The sequence below is a fragment of the Babylonia areolata genome, chromosome 8 (genome assembly GCF_041734735.1).
Source record: "Babylonia areolata isolate BAREFJ2019XMU chromosome 8, ASM4173473v1, whole genome shotgun sequence".
Classification (NCBI taxonomy): Eukaryota; Metazoa; Mollusca; class Gastropoda; order Neogastropoda; family Buccinidae; genus Babylonia; species Babylonia areolata.
Genome location: NC_134883.1, coordinates 46,170,994 through 46,190,062, shown reverse-complemented (window position 1 = coordinate 46,190,062; position 19,069 = coordinate 46,170,994). Strand labels below are relative to the sequence as shown.

Here is a 19,069-nt window from a genome sequence, read left to right as displayed (position 1 = left end):
CGAACCACCACAACACACACACCAATAGGAGGAGTTTGTATTATACTCCATGTTTGGTGTTTACATATACTTACCATGTCAAACTGATGCAAACTAGGCCTATGGTTTGCTCTGTTTGGCCAAATTTCGCGCGGCTAACAGTGAAAAGACGCCCCTCTTAGTCTGGCCCGCTCTTAGCCAATCAAACGCTTCTAACAGCTATAAGCGCTGAATCATTCCGTGGCCATGAACGAAAATGCCGAGACAGAGCGAAAACCTGACAAGATGGCGTGGAGAGCCTTGGCCAAAGGAATGATTCAGCGCTTATAGCTGTTAGAGGCGTTTGATTGGCTAAGAGCGGGCCAGACTAAGAGGGGCGTCTTTTCACTGTTAGCCGCGCGAAATTTGGCCAAACAGAGCAAACCATAGGCCTAGTTTGCATCAGTTTGACATGGTACAGTATATGACACCAAACATGAACCACACAACACACACAATCATGAACCACCACAACACACACACACCAATCATGAACCACACAACACACACAATCAGATGAACCACCAGAACACACACAATCAGAGGAACTACTTCAACGTACACACAATCAAAGGAACCACCAAAACACACAAAACCAAAGGAACCACCACAAATTCAACACACCACACCCAATCAGACACCATCTACAACACACAATCAGACAAACCACCACAAAACACACAATCACACAAACCACCACAACACACCCATTCAGACAAACCAAAACCCATCAATCAGACGCAAACCACCACGTCAGACAACAAAACAGGGCACTTATTTGTGTATCGCACCCATCAAACAATTAACCTCTTTGCTGCTGCGGCATCATCAAACACACACGTATGCACAACCCAATGCACGCACGTTACAATCCTTTCAAAAGAAAACAACAGAAGTCACATCACACGGCTCTGCTGCTCCTGTCGCCAGTCCCTCTGACTCGCAGTAAACAAGATGTCAGCACAGTCAAGGAGTATTCAGGGTTCCACACAGATATGACCAAACAAAATTTCATACTTCTTCCTGAACTTTCTTCAAGACCAGATCCACAATTTTCCGTACCAAACCGAATCAAATTTTTTTTTTTTTTTTTATCTGCTGTGCTGTTGACAAAAGAGATCAGCAGATTACATCCTAGTGCTGAAGTTCAGTTTTAATCAATTTTTTTTGTTTGTTAATTAATGCATTCAGCTCTTTGCATTTGCTCTTTGTTGACTGATACTCGTAACAGGTTTTCGTTAACACTCTAAAACTTCCAGACACCAAAGGGGCATATGTTCCCAAGACCTTTCCAGACCAAGAAATGGTTCTCATATTTTTTCATAACCCATTCCCAGGCCTGCAAATGGTTCGTTAGAACTCACATTTTTAAAGACTTTTCCACGATTTTCCACCTTCAAAATTCTACAAACTTCCAGACCCCGAAGGCCATATATATGTTCCCAAGACTTTTCCAGACCTAGAAATGGTTCTCATATTTTTTTCACAAGACTTAGTTTCCCAGCCCTTGGAAATGGTCAGTACGAGCTCACGGGTTGTAATTTTTCCCCCAAGACTTTCCCCCACGACTCTGCATGAACCCCCTGAGTATGTATGCATGTATCCCACAGCAGAAAAAATGCAACAGAACAGCTCGCGGGCGGACTGACACACTGAGCACCATCAGAATGTCACGGAGTTGAGGATGAACAGTCTGTCCTCCTCCCTCTTGATCCAGCGCAGCAGTTTGTTGACGGCGTGAATGGCACCCGTCTTGGTGATGAGCGGCCCGAACACAGCGTACAGCTCAAAGCCCTGAGTCACCTGATGGGTGGGGTACAGAACAGGGTAACTTCTTCAATCTCTTATCAACAGAAATCTTTCATGTGCTGCGTCTGCTTCATAAGAACTACAGTCCATCAATATGAACAATACATAAAAGACATAAACTGCTTAACTGCTAAGCTGATGTGAACCTCACATACAATAATCACATTCATACTCATGCCACAATTACCGTCTTATAGTGATTTCAATATCAACACATAAAAGGCATTAAAGTAAACTGCTTAAATACTAAGGCTTTTGGGTTTTTGTTGTTGTTGTTGATTCATGCAAAGTAAAGTTTGGTCACCACAGCTTGCTTTATTTACTTGTTGTTTGAATGTCAAATACTAAGTTATTGTAAACCTCACATACAAAAATCACAATCATGCACGTGCAATAATAATCACAGAAAGAGAAATATCATACTTAATTCAAACATAAACATACATGATTAACCTTCACCGTACTTTGTGGGTCTGACAGACCCATTTTTGCCTTAAAAAATGCCTTTAAAATATATTTGGTGTCCGATTAATTTGAAATTTCATGACTTTTGTTGTCACAACATATGCATCATTTTAGTAAATTAATGTACACTTTAACTGATTAGTTAATCAGTTACGTAATTGTGAAAATTTTTACCTGCATTCCTACGTTGTGGGTCTTACAGACCCATACTCCCCAAAGAAGAGAAAACACTAAGTACCCTTATTTGTAATTCGTGGGTCTCTCAGACCCATACTCGCAAAAGAAGGGAACAAACCAATAATCCCTTTGTACTACGTGGAACGAAGTGATTGTGCGTACGTGACTGATGACACATAGGCTACCTCACTGCTTCCGTAGTTGGCTGGCACATCGCATCCGGCTCTCACGGAGAACACAACAGTACAGCAGGCTACCGGTGTCATTGCCTCAGGCAAGTTATATTTTGATGATTATCAAGTTTATTAATTGCCATCAAGTTAGCTTGCCATCTGTTCGATACTTTAGGTCGATTCCAACATCGCCATCTCTGAAGGCATCAGTAAGCATTGCAGAGAACATGATGCTGAACAGCGTTGGAGCCAGGACGCAGCCTTGCTTGACACCATTTGTGACAGCAAAAGGAGCAGATGTTTCGCCATTGTCCTGGACTCGAGCCTGCATGCCTTCATGGAATTGGCTGACCAAGGAAATAAATTTCCGAGGGCATCCGTACTTTTTTTTTTTTTTTTTTTTTTTTTTTTGCTGCCCCATCATCTGCGCCGTTTCAGTGGCATTACTCCCACGCCGCTCATTTAGATTCCCCCATACACGGCCACACCCGGGTTCGTCCGTCGCAGTCCCAGCGTCGGCAGTCCACAGGGAACCATCGATGTTAGGTCGCCTGGAGGCCACACACCAGAGGAGACCCTGCACTGCTGCTGAGTCACTTCAGTGGTGTTCAGTGGTGCCTGTTCTGTTTTACCGTACTTAGGACACCACCTACTAAGCCCCCTACTAACGACAATAATGGCTTAGTCGCGGAGCCAGACTGAGCGAGCGTCTCTCCCAGAGTGGAGACCGCCACCACGTCCCTCAAACAACAGCCCCCCCATGAATCTGCCGACACTGACGACATTGACAGGACTCACCCAAAGCACGGAAGTGGAGGGGTATCGAAACTGAGGTCACCATGAGAGCAGGGCATGAAAGGCCACAGACTTTGAGACTATTTTGTTTATATTGATGACGATGTTGCTATGGAGGTCCATTTTGGTTTGGGACTGCGTGACAAGGCTGTACTCTACGCTTCCTGTCATAATGATATCCCGGCGTTAACCAGGCCCGAGAGATACAGACACTTGCAGTGTTGGTCAGGTAATTAGAGCAACACACCCAAAGACGCATCCTTGAAGTGGATGACACTCGACTGTGTGGTCCCAGTCTCCCCATTTAAGCCCACAGCATACTCAACTCTGGGTAGGAGCCGGCCACGGGCCGAAAAACCCACCTCCGCTGGGATTCGAACCCGCGTCCTCCCAGCCGTCAGTCCGCGACGCTAACCACTTCGCCACGGCGGCTGGTAGGGCATCCGTACTTGGCCATGATCTTCCACAGTCCCTCTCTACTCACGGTGTCGAAGGCCTTGGTGAGGTCGACATAGGTGGAGAACAGAGCAGCATTTTGCTCCTGACATTTCTCTTGCAGCTGCCTTGCAGCAAACACCATGTCGGTGGTTCCGCGCTCTTTCCGGAATCCACATTGGCTCTCAGGCAAATGACCTTGGTCAAGGTGTGCTGTGAGGCGGTTTAGTAGGATCCTGGCAAGTATCTTGCCTGCGATGGAGAGCAAGGAAATGCCCCGATGGTTATCACAGGCTTGCCGGTTCCCCTTTCGCTTGTACAAGTGAATGATAGATGCATCTTTGAAATCCTGGGGGATCATCTCTTCTTTCCACATGAGTGAGTACAGCTGATGGAGCTTCTCAGTCAGCACAGTGCCTCCATCGTTGTAGACCTCTGCTGGTATGGAGTCTGAGCCAGGTGCTTTGCCACTGGATAGCAGATGGATTGCTTTCTGGGTCTCAAGAGGTGTTGGCGGATCGTCCAGTGTTTCGTTGATGGGGACTTGTGGGAGACGGTCTATGGCTTCATCATTTATGAAGGAAGAGCGATTTAAGACACTGTTGAAGTGCTCAGCCCAGCGTTCGATAATTTTCTCCTTCTCGGTGATCAAGGTATTCCCATCTGCACTGAGGAGGGGGGATGATCCTGAGGATGTGGGGCTGTAGACTTCTTTTAAGGCATCATAGAACCTCTTCATATCGTGCCTGTCAGCATATCCCTGGATCTCATCAGCTTTGTCACTCAGCCACTTATCCTGCATCTGGCGTAACTTTTGCTGAACAGTCCTGCGGATGGCATCGTACGCATCCTTTTTTGATGTGGACTTTGGGTTGCTCAGGTAGGCTTGATGCAGACGGCGTTTCTCATCCAGAAGCTGCTTGATTTCATCACAGTTTTCATCAAACCAGTCTTTGTGCTTTCTGGTCATGGGTCCCAGGGTCTTTGAAGCTGTACTATAGATCAGCTCACGCAGGGTCCTCCAGTCAGACTCCACATTCTGGTTGTCCAGAGAGGCGGATTCCAGACGATCTTCCAGCAGCTCCACAAAGGACTGTTTGATGGTGATGTTTTTCAGCTTAGCGATGTTAAGCCATTTTGGAGCCTTCTGGCCTTGGGGGCGTCTCTTGGGCTGGATTCGAATATTCAGCTTCGAGACTACAAGGCGATGGTCTGTCCAACACTCGGCGCCGCACATGGTCTTTGTTACACGTACATCTTGCCTATCCCTTTTCCTGACGATGACATATATATGTGTGTGTGTGTGTGTGTGTGTGTGCGTACGTGTGCGTGCGTGCGTGTGTGTGTGTGTGTGTGTGTGTGTGTACACCCGCACATTCCAATATTCCGTTGCTCCTACAGTACACATGCAAACACACACATACCTCATCCTCTACACACACACGAACACACACACACATGCGCGCGCGCACAGAGCTCTCCTGACGTGTATACTTACACGCTCGCGCACGCACACAAATACACACACACACACACAAATATATATATATATATCTACAGAGGCTGCCACACATACACACACACACATACAGAGGCTGCCACACACAGACACAGACACACACATACAGAGGCTGCTATTGATTGGCCGGAAGAGGGGTGGGAAAAGATCTGATGACAGGAACGTGTTGCTCAGTCTATTGAAGTTGGAAAAGCCCACATTAATTTGTATGGGTCTGTCAGACCCACGATGTATGAATAGGGGGTAAGCTCTGGATTCCTTCTTTAGCGAGTGTGGGTCTGTGAGACCCACTAAATATGGATAAGTGGGAAAATAACCAAGTACGGTGAAGGTTAAAGTAAGACCAAGCCATTGAACAGTATCTAAAATCAATACATGACGACATTTGCCAAACCATTACCGGTAGAGAGAGAGAGAGAGAGAGAGAGAAGGAGACCAAAAAATAAATGGAGACAGACCATTACTGGCAGGGCTAGAGAGAGAGAGAGACAAAACAAGACAAGACAAGACAGCAGGCCCCTCACCCATCCCAGCAGGGTCTCGTACTGGCCCACGTGGAAGAGGATCTTGAGGGGCCTGCCGGAGGTGTGGATGCGGTGGTGCAGGTAGTGGTACATGCCGAAGAGGCGCTCCTGCTCCTCCTGGCTCCCGTACGGGGCCTCCAGCTCCGGGCTGGTGTACTGCGCTGTGCTGCGCGCCTTGTACAAGAAGTGCCTCAGGTCCGGGATGCCGCACTGCTGCGTGCTGTAGCTGTGGCGCCGGATGGAGCTGTTGATGGCTTGCAGGGCGTTGTAGCGGACCAGGCGCTGCATGAGATACCCACCCACACACACACACACACACACACATACATGTATATATACAGAGGCACAGGTATGATAGTCAGTCATATCCGACTATGACCATCAGAACAGCAGAGGAGGCAACTGCTGTTCCGACAATCTGGGGCTAGCATTTGATTACAGTGGAGAGTGTCTTGCCCATGTTACATCCCCACTCTCTCAGCCGAGAGGGTTTTAGGACAGCCAGCGTTGGGATGGTTCCCAAAGGCCAGCTAGCCCCCCAAGGCTGCAGCACTAAGAGCCAGTGCAATTGCACATACACACATGCATATACACGCACACAAGGACACACACATACATTAACACATGCACACCCACACATGTATATATTTTATGCATCCTCACACAGAAGCACACACACACACACAGGCACACTCAGACAAGCTTACACACCCACACAAACACACATATCCACATTCACGCACACACACATACACACACAAATGCATGTACAAACACACATGCACACACAGATGGCAGAGGCATACCCACCCACCCATACATGCACACACACTCTCTCTAATTTTACATATTGTTCTGGATTTACAAAATAAACACACAATTCAAAAACACAGCAGCTGCCTCATTGTTTTGTGTTCACAACATAAACCAAACACATTTGTTTCACGTTTGTAACTAAAACATACATTACAATGTTTACTGCAAGGAAGCGTCACTGCTTTCAGACAAATCCATACACGCCACACCACATCTGCTAAGCAGATGCCTGACCAGCAGCGTAACTCAAAGCGCTAAGTCAGGCCTTGAGGAAAGAATGAAAGAAAAGAAAAAACAGCGTTAACATAAGGTTGATAACAAATCCATATCCGTATCAAACTGGGTGGAGTGACTCAGAGAGGGACGCTCACTCAGTCTGGCTCCACAACTAAGCCATTATTGTCGTTAGTATGGGCCTTAGTAGGTGGTGTCGTAAGTACGTTGAATCAGAACAGGCACCACTGAACACCACCGAAGTGACTCAGCAGCAGTGCAGGGTCTCCTCTGGTGTGTGGCCTCCTGGCGACCTAACATCAATGGCTCCCTGCAGACTGCCAATGCTGGAACTGTGACGGACGAACCCAGGTGTGGCCGTGTATGGGGGAATCTAAATGAGCGGCGTGGGAGTAATGCCACTGAAACAGTGCAGATGATGGGACAGCAGAAAAAAAAAAAAAAAAAAAAAGGGTGGAGTGAGGAAAACTAGGAGGAGTAGAGTGCCTTTTCCCAAGGACACACAGCAACAGAGGACCTCAAACCCTGATCACTGGTGAACACCAGCAATCACAAGGCCAACGCCTGGTTGATTCTGCTACAACAGCTCCATCCTACTCACATTTTTAGGAATAAACAAAACACTACAAAAGACACTGTGAAGGTCTACCCACGTTTTTTATTTTGTCCTTGGCTTCGGAGAGCGTGAAGAAGGAGTCCCGATCCACAGAGAGCAGCAGGAGACACACCTCACAGTCGTTGTCCAGGTATGACACATGAGCTTGTAGGAACCCACTGATGGTACACACACATATCACAAAAACTATTATATATCATTGTACACACACACACACACATAACATGAAAAGAAGTACTGTACATTTCAGCTGAAGAATGAAAACAAGAAAATAAAAATTAAAACAAATGCCATTAAGACAAAATAACACAAATGCCATTGTTAAGAATAAAAAATTTAAAAAAAACATAAAAAAAACATGCATGCATGCATGCACACACGTATGTGCACACACACACACATTCACAAACTTACTGACCACACACACATAAAATCATGCACACAAACACAGACAACCACCACACTAACAGACACACACACACACACACGCACATATACATCACACATACATGCAGATATGCACACACACACACACACACACACACTCATGGAGACACACACACACTCACATACATGACAATAAAATGTTCTGATTCTCCCTCTCTCTCTCTCTCAAACACACACACACACACACACAAAGACAATAAATGTTCTGATACACACAAAGACAATAAATGTTCTGATGCATTATCTCCGTCTCTCTCTCTCTCTCTGTCTCTGTGTCTCTGTCTGTATGTCTGCCTCTCTCTCTTACACACACACACAAGACAACAAAATGTTCTGATTCTCTGACTCTTGTCTCATTGTCTCTAAAACACACACTCACACACACACACACACACACTCACACACATCCCACTCCACCCACCCCACACCCCAACACTAAGAACAGAAGCACCCCACCCCATCCCTCCTCCCCCCACCCCCCACTTCCTCCCTCATGCCCCACTCCCTCCCTCACGCCCCCACACACCTGGCATCAAACTTGGGCAGACAGATGGGGGTCCAGGACTCGGCCTCCTTGAAGGACTCTGAGGCGTTGACGAGGTTGATGACCAGGTGCAGGTCCATGGGGTGCAGGTAGTACTTCTTCATGCGCACCAGAGTCACCAACTGGTTCTTGGCGATGATCAGTGCGAACACCAGGTCCTGGAATAAAACATGGCTTTAAGTTTAGTTAGATATGACCTTTGGACTTTCAATCTAAGGGTCCTGGGTTCGAATCCTTGTAAAACCCCTGAAAACGGAGTATGGCTGCCTACATGATGGGGTAAAAACGGTCATACACGTAAAAGCCCACTCATGTATATATACAAGTGAACGTGGGAGTTGCAGCCCACGAACGAAGAAGAAGAATCTTGGTAACGGAAGGGTGGAGATTTTTCCAAATCTCCCAGGTCAACATATTATGTGCAGACCTGCTTGTGCCTGAACCCCCTTCATGTGTATCATACCCAAGCAAAAGATCAAATACACACATTTAAAGATCCTGTAATCCATGTCAGCATTCAGCGAGTTATGGAAACAAGAACATACCCAGCATGCGCACCCCCGAAAACGGAGTATGGCTGCCTACATGGCGGGGTAAAAATGGTCATACACGTAAAAGCCCACTCCTGGGAGTTGCAGCCCATGAACAAAGAAGAAGATATGACCTTTACTGTGCTGGGCACAGGTTTACTATCAACGGGCGTTCTTGTTGGAGTGTGGGAGCAAGGTTGGACTTTTGTGTTGTTCTATGGAACTGATACACGTGTGTGTGTGTGTGTGTGTGGCAACAAATGTATCAACAATTTCTCTCACCAACTACTTCTTAGCGATGATCAGCGCAAACACTAGGTCCTAAAATAAAACACTCTGGCTTAAGTTATATGACCTTGGCTGTGCCTGGCATAGGTTTACTATGAATTGAATGGGTGTTCTTGTTGGAATGTGGGAGCACAGTTGGACTTTTGTGTTGCTCTGAGGAGCCGATGCACTTTCAAAACCTTCCCTAACCAGAGTGTAAAAAAACCAACAACAACAACAGACACTTAAAATCAATGCAAAATAAAGCCACACCCAAACACCCCACCAAGAGCTTGATATCTTCTTCTTCTTCTTCTTCGTTCATGGGCTGCAACTCCCACGTTCGCTTATTTGTACACGATTGGGCTTTTACGTGTATGACAGTTTTTACCCCGCCATATAGGCAGCCATACTTGACAGTTTTTACCCCGCCAGGTAGGCAGCCATACTCCGTTTCCGGGGATGTGCATGCTGGGTATGTTCTTGTTGCCATAACCCACCGAACGCTGACATGGATTACGGGATCTTTAATGTGCGTATCTGATCTTCTGCTTGCATATTAAAATGCATATATATATTAGGTACCGGCAGTCAAAATTTTAAAATAGAAAAAAAGATTTGTGATACATTTTATAAAAAAAACAAAAAAAACCTACTTTAAAAAATAGACAAAACACAAAAAGAATGAAGTCTCTACCTTTCTTAGTTTCTGAGATATGTCCGTTTTAAGATGACATGTCATGACGAACTTCGTAAATTTAGATCTTTCTCAAGTTCAGTGATACCTGAACAGCATAATCATTACCACAGCAGCCCCATTTTATTACTGTTCAATAGTACATAACATATAAAACAAATAAAAAGAAAAAACAAATCCATTACACAGAAAGTTTCTATTTTTCAGAGCCTCAGATTTGACAAAAATGCCAGTTTCATATGTCCAAAGTAACCTGATAAGGCATTTTTGGAGGACAGCCACACAAAAACTATACATTGGAAACTGCTGAAATCTATGATTTGGACCCCATACAACATAGTGATTTTGCTTATTTTTTTCTGTACAGTTAACTTCATTTACAAATGAATAATTGGCCTTTAAAAATGGGCTTTCCCTTAATTTGTGTGATGGAAAAAGTGACGTCACAAGCTGTCGAACTTAAAACAGCTCTAACTCAAAAACTACTTGATGGATTTGCTTCAAATTTTGCATGAGTGTTAAGAATGTTACAAGAAACAATTCTATTCAAAACAATAATATCAAACATCAAACTGGCAGTTTTGGTTTATCCATATGATGAAAATGAATATGTCTTGAGGTACAAAAAATCTTAAATCAGTGAATAAAAAAAAAAAGTCTAACATATTTCTTTTAATCTTAACAACTTGTCAATACATGTACTACTTTATGTTTGTAGACTGTTTCATAACATGAAAAAATGAAACAAAAGTGAAAAAAAATGGGTTTGGTGGTGTGGGAGGGAGGTTGGTGGCATTGTCACTGACTGACAACAAGATTTATGCATATCTCTGTACAAGTATGTCTTCCTCAGTTTGTCATGTTCAGGAACAGACCACACTCTGCCATTCTGCATTGTAACTTCAAAACCAGAAGAAAACACAAACATTGCAGAAATACTCCCATCTTCTGGCTTATGTGGCCACACATATGTGTTGTTGGCAACTGTACATTTGTGTGGAAAGTTCACCTTAGCCTGGTCTGGTCTAAAAATTTCAGACACTTCCGACATGAAAATCATTGTCATTGAAGACAGCAATATTTTCTCCAATCCTGGTGAAAACAAAATCCTTAAAAGTGTTTTCCTCATCAGCTGTGTCACTGGATTCTGAAGACAGGTCATGGTCTGTATCAATATCCATTGGCTCTGAAAAAAAAAAAAATCATTTGATCTGATACAGATGGTTTACAGGTTCACAAAACACAATGCAGGCTAAATCACTATATGTTTAAATATTGGTTTATGATATGATGTACCCAAAGATGGTTCAGTGTGTGCTGCCTGGAATGCATGCATGTACACATATACTGAATGCATCTGCAAGTGCATCATTTCATTGATTCATGCTGTGCGTATGTGTGTGTGCGAGTGTGTGTGTGCATAATTATAAGCTTTGCATTGTTTGTAGTTTTTGTTTGTTTTTTCTCATGTAGCTCTGGTATTTGCATATAAGAACAGGTTTATATAATATTGCTGCAGACCATATAAAAAAAAGGAGTAAAACCTGTCAAGGCTCTTCTCTATGGACAGTTACATTAATATTTGCAATTGTCACTAAAACTGGGATTTTTCCCTCCTGTTAATGAAAGCTAGTTTCTATTACTTACTTATTTATTATTTAACATTTGTTACATGTGTTAATGTTTGTTATCAAAAGGTATTGCATTAAATCAGCAGTGGTGTGAAACCTGCATGTACAGCAAAGACACTGGGTATAAAATGCTGTGCACAATATTCATAATTCTGTCCCTCAGTGTTAGCACAAAAGCACACACACACACACACACATACACACACACACACACAGAGCGGATGTGTTGCTGCATGAGTGCATGCACACTTCATGTGTGTGTGTGTGTGTGTGTGTGTGTGTGTCTCTCTCTGTGTCTGTATGTGTGTGTGTGTGTGTGTGTGTGTGTGTATGCGTGTGTGTGCATGCTGAAACTATGACAGAGGAAGGAGAGAGAGTGTATTGACAAAGGTAAACAAAGAGCTTGATGATGTGAAACAGTTATGTACAATGGCCTTTGATCCCACCTCTCCATGCTCAGATTGTGAGATAGATAATTATATTCCATTAATGTTGGTATTTATTTCTGAACTAAGTTAACAATAAGTAATAACAAACCAATCTCAATAATTATGCTGACCTAGTTAATTTCTAGGTCACGAGAGGCCTATGAGGTGGTTGTTTCCGGTTTATGTCATGAACAATTGTCTTGATTTAAATCAGTGATCCTCTCTTTTAGAATCCTAAAAGGATCATAAAAATGTAATAAAATGCAAAATAATGCATTTACTTTTCATTACACGAGTTTTCATACAATATTTCAGTCTAGAATAAAATAGCACTAACGCGAAACACAACTGGTGGAAACGTGTCGATCACTTCGTCAAGCGGTCAAAGCTTACTCCATTTATCACAAAATTGGAACGATCCTATGGATTAATAAGCCCTAAAAACTACGTTGATCAATTTAACATGAATCGATTTGTAAAATTTGTAATACTTACCTAGGTGGTTTTTTATCGGGATGACGAAAACGCTTGAAATGTCAGCGTCATCACTTGTCGATTTCATAGGAGCCGCGGCCGCCGAGTCGAGTCAGTGTGTGAATGTGTGTCACGGTTGCAAGCGTGCTTTTCATTGGCTGCGCTATGTTTGAGTGCGTATGAATACCTTGACCTTTGGTACCATTCGAATCAGCGAAAAATAAGCTTTCTATCGCTATGCTGTACCAATGGTGTTTATAGCTTTACATCGCGAAAAAATCCTTCAAATGTGTCCTTTTAACCGGATCGGTGTGCTGGCTCTTTGTTATGAAGTAAATTAATAAAATAACTGATGGTGGAACTTGTTTAGGCTTCGACCTTGCGGTTTGACCTTATTTTTTGAATATTGGTGATGGAAAATTCCACAACCTATAAACAAATCAAAACAACCGACCCTCGGACAACACGAATGTCCGCCATGGCGGAAGCACGACATGGGATCAGTTTCGCTGATTACGGTAGGCAGTTCTCGGAACGAATACACACTCGCACTCGCACACAAGTAAATAAACGAACAATGGATTGAAAGATTAATGGTTTGTCTTTATTTCCATTATGTTTTAAACAAGATTTATACACAATTTCACACAAAAATCATCAAGTGAAAAGTAACAAATTTCAGCCTGCTGCCGGCTTTCCTGCAGCCTTTGTTAGCGGGTGCCGGTACCTATATATATACACACGGAGGGGGTTGAGGCACAAGCAGGTCTGCACTTATGTTGACCTGTGAGATCGGAAAAACTCCACCCTTTACCCACCAGGCGCCCGTTACCAAGATTTGAATGTGGGACCCTCAGACTGAAAGTCCAACGCTTTCTACCACTCAGCTACTGTGCCCGTCAAAACCACACCCAAACCACCCACCTTGACCTTGGCGTTCTGGACGATGCTCTGCGCGATGATGTCGCGGACAGCGCTGTCCAGGGGCAGACAGCGCACAGCGGTCAGCAGCAGTCCGGGCTCCGTGTCCATCAGGTTCAGCAGGTTGTCGAAGAACTTCTCCGCCCCTGTCAGCAGTCGCCGCAGGTCGTAGTTCCTCCGCTGCTTGAAGATCTTGCTGAGTGCCGAGTGCGTCAGGACGCTGATCACCTGGGAAACGTGACAGCCAACAACCCATCATCAGCTTATACCAATCTGCTTTCTCCCATGTGCTTGTCAGCCAACACCAACCTCTTTCTCCGGTGTGCTTGTCAGCCAACACCAACCTGCTTTCTCCGGTGTGCTTGTCAGCCAACACCAACCTCTTTCTCCAGTGTGCTTGTCAGCCAACACCAACCTGCTTTCTCCGGTGTGCTTGTCAGCCAACACCAACCTGCTTTCTCCGGTGTGCTTGTCAGCCAACACCAACCTGCTTCTCCGGTGTGCTTGTCAGCCAACACCAACCTCCTTCTCCGGTGTGCTTGTCAGCCAACACCAACCTCTTTCTCCCATGTGCTTGTCAGCCAACACCAACCTGCTTTTTCCGGTGTGCTTGTCAGCCAACACCAACCTGCTTTCTCCAATGTGCTTGTCAGCCAACGCCAACCTGCTTTCTCCGGTGTGCTTGTCAGCCAACACCAACCTGCTTTCTCCAATGTGCTTGTCAGCCAACGCCAACCTGCTTTCTCCGGTGTGCTTGTCAGCCAACGCCAACCTGCTTTCTCCAATGTGCTTGTCAGCCAACACCAACCTGCTTTTTCCGGTGTGCTTGTCAGCCAACACCAACCTGCTTCTCCGGTGTGCTTGTCAGCCAACACCAACCTGCTTTCTCCGGTGTGCTTGTCAGCCAACACCAACTGCTTCTCTGGTGTGCTTGTCAGCCAACACCAACTGCTTCTCCGGTGTGCTTGTCAGCCAACACCAACCTGCTTTCTCCGGTGTGCTTGTCAGCCAACACCAACCTGCTTTCTCCGGTGTGCTTGTCAGCCAACGCCAACCTCTTTCTCCAATGTGCTTGTCAGCCAACACCAACCTGCTTTCTCCGGTGTGCTTGTCAGCCAACACCAACCTGCTTTCTCCAATGTGCTTGTCAGCCAACACCAACCTGCTTTCTCCGGTGTGCTCAATTTTTTACTTTTTACCCAGCTTTAGACTGTTTTTTTCCTGTGTGCAAATTCATGACGGTTTTTTTTTGGTTTTTTTTTTTTAATAATCAATTATCAATGCAGGCTGATTAATGGTTGAAGACACTATGAATCTTCCGAGTCAGAATTGACCCAACTGTGGACGTGCGCACACAACATGCTCACTGACCTGGCTGTAGACATACACACAAGACATACTGGCTGTAGACATACATACAATGCGTACACTGACCTGAATGTAGACATACACACAACATGTGCACTGACCTGGTTGTAGACGTACATCAGCTGCAGCAGCATCTGCTGGGTGGAGTCCATGCCGCGGGTGACCCCCACCAGGATGAGGTGGTCGCGCACCAGGAAGACAAACTTGTGGTGGCCGGCGACGATGGACCGGATGCTGTCCTTGGCGTCCTGCACAAAGGACACCAGGGCCTGCATAACGCCCATGATGGTCACCAGCTTGTCCTCCTTCCCGTGCCTGCGACAACAACAACAACAAAATATACCATGCACTTAACTCTCTCTGGACAAAGGAATGGTCACGCATTCCTACACAAAACGTATTCGGATTCGGACGAAGGTATGGAATAGCATTCTCCGAAAGTAAAATTCCATCACGCGCTGTACACGTGATTTTGTAATTAGCCAAGCAGAGTGCGCTATTCTGGGTCACTCCACAATCGAACAGTATGATTGGTCAGCCTGGCATGTGTGGCCCGTCTCGCACACACGCTGACAAAGTCACTGACCGGTCGTCTGCTTGTGTGCCAGCCTGTTAGCAAAGCGGGCTCTTCTCAGAATGTTGTGAAGCGAACAAGGCAGTGACGGCAATGTTTTAGGGTTGCCGAAGTACTTCAAATGCTACAAACTGAAGGGTCGGACATTGAAGAGGTGAATGATGATGAAGAAGAAAGCGAATTTAATGCAGAAAGCGAGCATGGGTATGGTGATTCGGGGTGAAAATTGGCAGTATTTTCTACATATGGCAAAACTGTAAAAATAAGATGAGAAATTTGATTTTTTTTTTTTAATATGTAATAGCTCAACAAGTAATAAACCAGTTCTGAAAGTTTCATTTTCTTACTCTGTATTTTGTATCTTTTGTAATTTTTTTCCAAACCCTTACAAATGGGCCATCTGTGGGGAAAAGCAAGGGAGAAAACTTGTCGTCCTGAGTGAGTTAATGCATGTAAAAGAGTCCATGGCAACAACAACAACAAAATATACCATGCACTTAGTGCATGTTAAAGATTCCACGGCAACAAAATGGTTGTCCCTGGCAAAATTCAGCCGGAATGTGGAACATCTTTTTCCGCAACAAAAAAACCCCAAAAAAACACATGCACATAATGCATGTAAAAGATTCCATGGCAACAAAACGGGTGTCCCTGGCTGGAATATGGAACATCTTTTTCTTTCAAAGTCAACCTTCTTCTTTTCACTGTTCAGAAATTGACACGTGGATGCTAGTCATTTGGATGAGAAGAAAAAGTGAGGTCCCATATGCAGCATGCACTTAAAGTTAAATTTACATCCGAAAACATAAGAAAAAAAAAAGGGAAAAAATAGTACATTGGTAGTGCTGTACTGTAATGACACTGATGACTTACTGAAAAATTTAACATACTTAAGTTATAAACATTAATTGTTCATGTTCTGCTTCACTCTACGATAAATGGAAAACATAGGCATAATGCCATATGCCATCAGATTGAAATACTCAGTCAAAAAAAAAAAGGAAAAAAGAAGCTCAGAAGAACAGAACATACATGCATCAATCATCGGATTACAGAAAAATATTCAACCATTTCAGGTAAGGAAAATATATAACATTCTAAGACACAAGTGAGATAAAATAAATAAATGACCTGTACATCCTCCCTTAATTACACATATATAACATCCGAAGACACAAATGAAATAAAAAAATAAATAAATGACCTGAACACTATTCCTTGATTACAATGTAAATAAACCATCAGGTAACTAAACGAAAAGCATTGTGTGTGTTTGTGTGTATGATACAAAAACAAACAAAACAACACAAAACAAACAAACAAACAAAAAACAACAACAGCAACAATATATATAATTATATATCTACACACACACTGTACAGAAAGCACAAAATTTGACAACTCATTCAGCAAATGCAAAGACTTCTCTCTCCTCCCTGATTCTGTGGGCAGCAAAAAGCCTGGTAGTCACAACTCTAAGCCTGAGGAGAATGCTAATATCATCATCATGCTCACCTAGAGTAGACGGGCTTTCCAGACTCGCTGAGAATAAAGACATGTTTTTTCTGGTTTTTCCATTCTGGTGTGTTGACGTCTTCTTCATCCAAGGATAGCTGGCTGACTGACAGCTGTGGAACAACATCTTCCTTTTCTGTGGCATTGGAAACACTCTGCCCCTGAGTCTGCATGAACAAAAAAAAAACACACATAAAAAACATGTTGGAATGTTGAACATTGGGTTTTTTTTCCAAACCAGTCTACAAATAACTCAGGCCAGTAACTGCTATAGTTTAATGTTTATGTATAAAATTTTATATAAAACACTGATGGGAGATTGATACGGTTACAATTATAATAAACAACAGCAGAACAGTTCATCAAAATGTGAGAGAGAAAAACTAGACATACAAGAAGACAGACAGAAAGACACAGAGACAGATACAGAGATGAATGATGTTCACAAAGAAATCCCTGTTAAAGTGCTATCCATAACCTACCAAACCCTGACACGGTTTACAGAATTGAATGTTATAAATTATAAAGTGTGAACGTATCTTCTGCATGAATACATCATTATAAGTTTATGTTATTATATAAGTGATGTGAGTTCAAGCATTAGGAAGTTGAACCTGAAATTGGGTATCAAACTCAGACCCATTGGAAGAAATTAGAAAAACTGATGCTCAAATCAAAACCATTTGGCCATGGCACCTTTAACTTAGTTTAAGTTTAACCTGGAACTTTTCATTCCCGATGAGGAAAAAATCAGCTGCACTGAGACAGAAAATGGATTTTTAAGCGTACGTCCCTGCATAATGTGGCGATTCCATGAACTTAAGTCTGGCTGTGTTCGTTCAGGACCTCCAGAACCTAGCCACTACTTGAAAACAACACCCAAGACTGCATCTGAACACTAGTACGAACACTCGTAACAGAACACCCATGCATCGAAAATTGCCTTGTTTGAGTACAAGCACAAAGGACTGCAACACTTTTGTTTGAATGCACACGAGCACATGAATGACACTGACATTTACCTCTGCTGTCTCCTCCACGGATTCTTCCCCGGCAGATACCTCTGACGAATCGTGGTCAACGTTGTTTGGGGTGTTGCTTCTCGAGTCATGAGAAGTCTGTCGCACTATGGCATGGATTGTCCCTTTTTGCACACTCTGCTGATCGCCATCAGCTAGTCCATCGTACGTCAAATCATCAAATGAGTCACTCGCAAACAGAATATGATCTTCACTCTTTCCTGGCGCTTCTGTTTCATTTAATTCACCTTGATCTGAATCCGATGTTGTTCCCAGCTGATCCGCCTCTCCATGCGCCGCCATCTTGGAAGCGGATGCTGAATTTCTCCTCTTCTACTGCAAAGATCGACTTTTCCTTCATGATTTCTCTCCCTCTTTCCTTTCGTAATCATCACGTGAGGAGCAAAGTGCTCTTGAGTGTTGCAGGCACGTGCTTATAAAATGAAAATAAAAAACAGCAACAACATACATCACATGCCCTGCTACAATTCATGGTCCTATACGAGCGTCTGATTGACTCACATGTATAAGAAAAAAAAGTTTGTGCTTGCCATAATTATGAAAGCCTAACGCCTTCCAATTCTTGAAAAAAAGTTTATTCATCAGTGCTTCAGTCTCGGGGCGTGCTGACTGATTCATCACATCACTGCAAAACGCATATAATATGTAACTGACTCAGACATCCTGGCAGAAGCCCAACCCACACTGGATCATCAAACATAATATAATCAATATTACGTACCCAAGCCCCACCCGGCTATCCCCCCACCACTCTCCCCCTCTCTCTCTCACACACACTTGCCTCGTGCCTCTCTGATGTTCAGTTGTTTCCTGCGCTTGTCATGTTTCCACACAGTGTGTGTGTTTTGGCATTCACGTTATGAATGGGTGAATTTGAGTGGATGGTGTGGGTAACACTGTCGCAATGAGACTCAGAGGAAAGCAGAAATCATGGTTAGGACACAGTTCCAGAGAGGGAAGGTGATATAAACATTGTAGTTGCATGGAAATAATAGGGTTTTCCATACTGCCCTCTAATACATGTCTGATCATGTCAGAACTTGATGTTGACC

The 19,069-nt window shown here is 43.9% G+C and overlaps 1 protein-coding gene across 2 annotated transcripts; it reads right to left on the bottom strand.

Annotated features, from left to right (window-relative positions):
* Positions 1-1,616: 1,616 nt before the first annotated feature.
* Positions 1,617-18,331, bottom strand: LOC143284863 (protein SAND-like). Of its 2 annotated transcripts, none has more exons than XM_076591969.1 (8): positions 17,994-18,331; positions 16,978-17,144; positions 14,990-15,203; positions 13,524-13,748; positions 8,555-8,730; positions 7,619-7,739; positions 5,916-6,197; positions 1,617-1,821 (listed from the first exon to the last, which is right to left on the bottom strand). In XM_076591969.1, exons 1-8 carry the CDS (start codon positions 18,297-18,299, stop codon positions 1,681-1,683), a joined length of 1,632 nt encoding a protein of 543 aa, XP_076448084.1. In that variant the 5' UTR covers positions 18,300-18,331; the 3' UTR covers positions 1,617-1,680. The 2 variants fall into 2 exon arrangements, with proteins under 2 accessions (XP_076448084.1, XP_076448085.1); XM_076591970.1 differs by having other exon boundaries at positions 18,000-18,331.
* Positions 18,332-19,069: the final 738 nt, after the last annotated feature.

Bases quoted from the DNA above. Each gene is read 5' to 3' on its own strand.
- LOC143284863 (XM_076591969.1), bottom strand. From the start codon at position 18,299: ATGGCGGCGCATGGAGAGGCGGATCAGCTGGGAACAACATCGGATTCA. The intron at 15,204-16,977 runs GTGAGCATGATG...TTGTTGTCGCAG, and splicing joins GGAAAGCCCGTCTACTCTAG to GCACGGGAAGGAGGACAAGC. The intron at 13,749-14,989 runs GTCAGTGCACAT...CACGTTTCCCAG, and splicing joins TGATGTACGTCTACAACCAG to GTGATCAGCGTCCTGACGCA.